General features: G+C 38.9%; 1 protein-coding gene across 1 annotated transcript; it reads right to left on the bottom strand.

Moving 5' to 3' along the window:
* Positions 1-4,252: 4,252 nt before the first annotated feature.
* Positions 4,253-5,203, bottom strand: LOC138249370 (olfactory receptor 56A1-like). The gene has a single exon (XM_069203329.1). The coding sequence runs from the start codon at positions 5,201-5,203 to the stop codon at positions 4,253-4,255; it is 951 nt and encodes a 316-aa protein (XP_069059430.1).
* Positions 5,204-6,132: the final 929 nt, after the last annotated feature.

A 6,132-nucleotide genomic window follows, 5' to 3' on the forward strand; every position in this document is an offset into this window, starting at 1 on the left:
ATATTGTTATTGATAAATTATTGTGGCAACTTTTTGACAAATTCAATAGGTCTACTTTATATAGATTGATGTTCTAACTCCTTGGTGGGGCCAGTAGGCAGGCCTTTTATATTTTGGTGCTCTGATTCTTTGACAAAGCCAGTAGGTCAGCTTTTCCTAAAAAGACAGCACTTTATATTTGTTAGTTTGCATTTAAAAACACTCAGAAAAGTACTGAAAATAACAAAGGTTAAAGAGATGTCATAGCTAGGTGTGGTAATAATATCTTACTTCACATTTAAAAAAAAAACCCTAAGAAATCAAAACATGCAGTTTAAAGTCAATTTTTCAAACAAGGTTTTAGAAAAGAAAGACTGTAGAAAGTAGCAAGATTGAGTTGTGTTCTGCAGAAAGGGATGATTGCTTAAACTTGTGAGTCTGAGTGCGCAGACCACTCAAACATTTAAACAGAATGTAGCCTTAATAGAAAGAGAAAATTATGAGGAGAAATAAAGATATCTCTCCCCATTACACTTCAACTGGGGAGGTGTTTCTATGTGATGCACTCCCAGGTCTACCAGCAATGGTAAATATCTAAATGCCCCAAAATCCATGGGGCGATGCATGAGATCACTCATGCTCCACCCACGGAATTCCTCCATGAGGCAAAGTAATGCAGCACAGTGATCTGTATTGTGTTACGTTACTCTAGCTATATCAGGCCACTCAGAGCCATACAAAACAGACTTGTGTAGCTTGATAAATGTCACTCTGCAGTTGCATCACCCTTGTGCCCCCTTGCTTGGCACAAAAGTGATATAACTCAGTGGTAAATGTGCCCCCAAGTAATTTGTTCTACTCTCTCCCCTATGTCTTGTGGCTAAATGTTCTACCTTATTCACAGTTCTCTAGTTCTATTGTCCTCCTCACTCTTGCTCTCTTCTCATGGACTGCCTCCATCAACATAGCCTATTTTTTATAGCCCTTTATTTTGTCAATTATTTTCCCTATTTCTCTTTGTTCATCATAATGACTGTTCACTGTGTCGACCCCTTCACTCCTTTTCAGCCATGCAATAGCCGTGCATACTCTTTCATATGCTCATTTCCCTGTCATGTTTGCTTTTCCCTCTACCTCCAATTTTCCCCCTCCTATCTACCCTCCTCTCCATTATCCAAACTAAACAAAAGGTTACGTTTTCTATGTTCTTCATCTCTATTTTGAAGGACCACAGTATTCATATTTGGTACATTTATTGTTGCAAGGTGTTTTGGGGTCTTTTGGAAAATGTGTGCTGGGCCTTTGTGAGCAATTTAGGGCTATGTTGTGTGGTTTTGCTATTATTATCTGGGTAGGTGAACGTATCAGTAAAACAAACATCTTTTACAATGTTCCCTCATTTATAGATCCTTTTTTGTGCTATGGCCATCTGGTGTTTCAGAATCGATAATGGTTTCAGCCTCTTAAGAGCGAACAGGCATATGTGTTTTTTCTTAAAGGATATCCTTTTTAATTCTAAAGTTGCCTACAAGTCTCTCTGATGAGGAAATTCCCTGGTGCATCACCCCTGCACAGTTTCACTGATTACAGTTGTGGGATGGGGAGTAGGAGTGAAGCATGTATGTGACCCTCATAGTCATACATGATAGAACATAATCTTAGATAACAGGTTTTCTTAGAAGAAGCTCTCACAGTGTGACAAAATATTTAACGTCTGATAGATAGTGCTTTGAAAACCAAAGTTATTGTCCAGTGATGAAGCTGAATTAAAACGTCTTTTATAGCTGTTTTAGAATATCAGCTATATTCTGCCTAGGTGAAGTTGAAGCATATTCAAAAGGAACATGTATCCCGGTTTGGGATCATTTATATCCACATATTTCAGAAACTCGCTGATTCCAAGGACTTGTTTCAAAATGTCCAAGAAGAGAGAAGGAAGCCCTATATGTTGCCAAGTTGTGCCTTGTATTTGATTATGACTCTGGAACAACTTATGCCATCCTTAGAATGGATTCACCCAATCCTTTTAAACCAGAAATTAAAGCAGGCCTAGAGTAAATTGCAGCTCAAAAGATGATCTTCCTTTATCTTTGCATTAGAGCATGTAGTAGGATGTGGTGGGTCCTCCCAGTCACCTAACAGCAGTCAAAGCCATAACATTTGCCTCCCATTTCCCAAATTTGCCCCTAAAAAGCCTATTAATTAATGTCAGCCTCCCAACAAGTAGAAAATTAAGAAATGTTCTAGGTAGCAATTAAATGTAGCATGAAAACACAACATCTACTAAATGAACACAATACACTTTTAAAATTGTGGGTCTCAAGTCCCTACTTTTTTTTTTTTTCTTAAGTCGCCAAGCATATTATAAGCTTGTCCTGATTACTTACCTAGAAGATCATTTTTGCTTGTATTCTTTTTAATCCAGTTTCTGATAAAAATTGTCGGTACTAAATAGTTCTTGTGAAGCATCATATAATAATTGAATTATTCCAGGTACAGGAGGTGCTGCAGCTCTGATTATATTCAATGTATGTCCTCTCTTTAACCTGTGCCTCATGATATTTTGATAAAGCGTCTTGAGGTCTTTGGTGTTGAGGGCACAGCTTAGAACTTTTTTCTTCATTTTTTGTCAACTGCACACACAGTGTCATTTGCCAATTTCTGATTAAAATCCATAATGGCAGGGGTTACAGAGTGGTTTAGTCTCAAGTCCAACTGCTTTCAATTTCTATGGTTTCATCATAGCAAATCATATTGTTTTAGTTCCTTTTCTTTGCATATCCTAACAGCACCCAAATCATCCACAGAGTGTGATATAAGATCCTTACAATAATGATTTAAAACTTGCCTTCATAAATTTCTGAATGTGGATGAAACAGAGCTCTTCATTTTTGGAAACCTGTCTTATTGGACCTCAGATTGGTGGCCTGACATTCTCATCCCTCTCTTATTCCTGCTCAACAGGACCATCATTTATGGATTATCTTTGACAACCAACTCTTTTTTGAAACCCACATAAACTATTTGATGTGCGCTTACTTTTTCCTGCTGAACATCATTAAAAGAGTTTGGCTTATTTGCCCAATTTACAGGCTTTAAAAACTTCTAGACTAGATTACTGCAATTCTCTTTTTGTTAGCCTCCCTTCTGAATTGACTTACAGACTGCAGTCAGTGCAGAATGCTTCATCTTGTTTGGTACTGGATCTTGTTAAAGACTCTCATGTTTCTTCTCATCAGATTCAGCTTCATTGGTTGCTGGTTCTCAGATGTAGCATTTTTAAAGTGCTAAAGCTTGGAAGGTCCTGGCCTTGAAAGTTTCAGAAGAAAAAAGATTAACCAGATTCTGCAAATTATTAAAAACACATGAACTCACCACTTCTAACTGGTGACTGTACAATGTTTCAGCCTTCACTAAGCACCAGGTCACCCTTTTTGGCGTAATTGGGTACTCTGTAAAATCTGCAATCAATCAGTCACAGACTCTGACCAACATTTGCCTTCAGCATGCAGAAAAGAAGGAAGAAGCCAACAAAGTGATAGCTGCCTCATCCTCTTTACCATTTATTCTCAAGTGATATGACCAAAAAGGCATCTGCAGCAATTTAGAGCTAATGACAGACTCTCCTTTGCTTTATCTCTCATCAAGCCGGGTCTTCTGGTGGTCTTGTCGCATGGCATTGTAGTACTGCTCCGCATCTTTTGTACTTGACATTGTAAGTATCAAGGTCAGTTCACTTAGGGTTTTGCACAAATTCCAGGAGATGCTTAATTCTTCAAATGCTGCAACATGCTGAATCGTAACAAGATATTAAAAATAGATTATTTAATTATTTTGTTTTTAATACATTAACTTTACAAACTAACCTATTTCTCTTTCTATTTAATACTATCCCTCAGGATTTTTACTGAGAAAGCTATCTAAATAATCCTCGGGAAGTTCAAAAACGTTTTGATACTGCATCTTAGAAGAGTGATGAACTTCGCAACTTTCCTCCATGTGCAGTGTACACCAAGATTCAAATACACACAAGGATACATGATGCAGGTGGATTATTGCTGTTACTCTAGTAATTAATGTTATGTATTAAAACAGCAGAATCTGATAGATGGACCAAAAGCCCTTTTTACAGAACTATAGTGAAGCTGATTTAAACTTCTTTGGCTCTAAAGAGCTCATAAACACATCCCTAGACTTTCTAAAGGCTGTCCCCCTAGTCAACTTAATGCTGCCCAGATACAAACTCTGTTGTAAGCTGTCATGTCTCTGCCCTCTATTCCATGGTGATGAAGCACCACATGTACATCTTTCGGATGCCGTGGTTAATCTCTTTAGTCCTCACACCATACACTAAGGGGTTCAAAGCAGATGGGACAATCAGGTGCAGAACGTTAAGCAGGATAGCAAAGTCAGGCGACACGTGCTCTTCTGACTTGTTTGTAATTGCTAGCACCATCAAGGTAGAATAGAAAAACATAATAAGGATGAAATGAGATGTGCAAGTGCTGAAGGCTTTTGATGCTGCCCCTTCTGACTGAAGCTTTGCCACTGCATAGATAATGAGGCAGTAGGACAGGGAGATCAAAACCAGATCCATACCCAGGCCAGCACCAGCAACAACTAGTTGGTATATACTATTGAGCCTAATATTGCTGCATGCCAGTTTAGCCACAGCCAGGTTTGCACAAAAACAGTGTTCAACAATATGGCTCCTGCAGTAGTGCAGTTGTGCAGCAAAGACTGGCACTGGAATGGTTAGGGAGGCTGATCTCACAAATATCAGTACTGTGAGTTTCACAACAAGCCCATCAGTGACAATCAAAGAATACCTCAGAGGATAGCAGATAGCAGTATACCGATCAAAGGCCATAGCCAGGAAAATACCAGACTCAAGCCCAAGAAAATAATGAACAAAGAACATCTGGGAAAAACATGCTGTAGGACTGATGGCTCTATCACTAAACCACAGGACTCCAATGACCTTTGGTGTAGTGACCATACTCAGGAGAAGATCAACCAAAGACAGAGAAGCAAGAAAGTAGTACATGGGCGCATGAAGACCTTCTTCTTGGTAAATTGTGGTCAGAAGCGTAACGTTGGCCAAAACAGCCACAGAGAGAAGAAGTACCAGGGGAATTGAAAGCCATTGCTGCCCACTCTGCATCCCAGGAATACCAATCAGGATGAACTCTTTGCCCTGCATTGAGCTGGAGTTGAAGGTCATCTTCAAGCTTGACCACCAGTGTGGTAATACAATCCTGGAATTAAAAAGGAACATAAACTATTAGAACACTTAAATACATTGGCTATCTTATCTAAAATTGGAAAGTGGGAATGACCTATTAAAATTAAAAAGGATTCCAGCCTTTATGTCATGTTTTCTTGCACATGAAGTATGTAAAGAACGTATTTTGGACTGGCCATGAACGGAGATAAATATTCTGTGATATAGACAAGGATGCCAAACACCAGGCATAACAACATGATGAAGGACAATTCAGACAGAGGGATCAAGATTTATTTACCCCATTGGGCTCTCTGTCACCAGCGTCCGATTTCTAAGTGTAGAATTTTACAAGCGGAAGTCATCACCTACCAAGTAAGATACATATTGAGAGTAAAAATGCATATTTGTGGTTACAAAATTCTGAAGAGATATTTTCTTCCATAGCTACACAGGTACACAAATCCATATACATACACACTCGCGCACAACATGACATACCTATAATTATGAGGACCTAAACACACTACAGGGATAGTGTTAGTCTGAAATCACGCTATGGGGACCGAAATGGTCCTCATAGAGTGGGCTATATATGCCAACAAACACATGCGCACACATACACACACACTTATTCGTAGAACAATATTTCTTTGCAGAACAAAACCAGAATCCTAATGCATAAATATTTTGAAAGCAGATTGTCAACCACGAGGGCCAGATCATGCATATGTTGTTCTAGATCATGCACAAGTCAGCAAAAATTAATTTTGCACATGTGCTAATCATAGAAAATGGAATGTGTCTATGCAATGGGACTTGCATAAACTTCTCATGCTTACACAAACTTCGTCTTGAGGGCATGGCAGTATGTGTGGCATGGACTAATATGACTGCATCCTCATGCACAGAACCATGAAAGGACCTGT

Source organism: Pleurodeles waltl, chromosome 8 (genome assembly GCF_031143425.1).
Source record: "Pleurodeles waltl isolate 20211129_DDA chromosome 8, aPleWal1.hap1.20221129, whole genome shotgun sequence".
Classification (NCBI taxonomy): Eukaryota; Metazoa; Chordata; class Amphibia; order Caudata; family Salamandridae; genus Pleurodeles; species Pleurodeles waltl.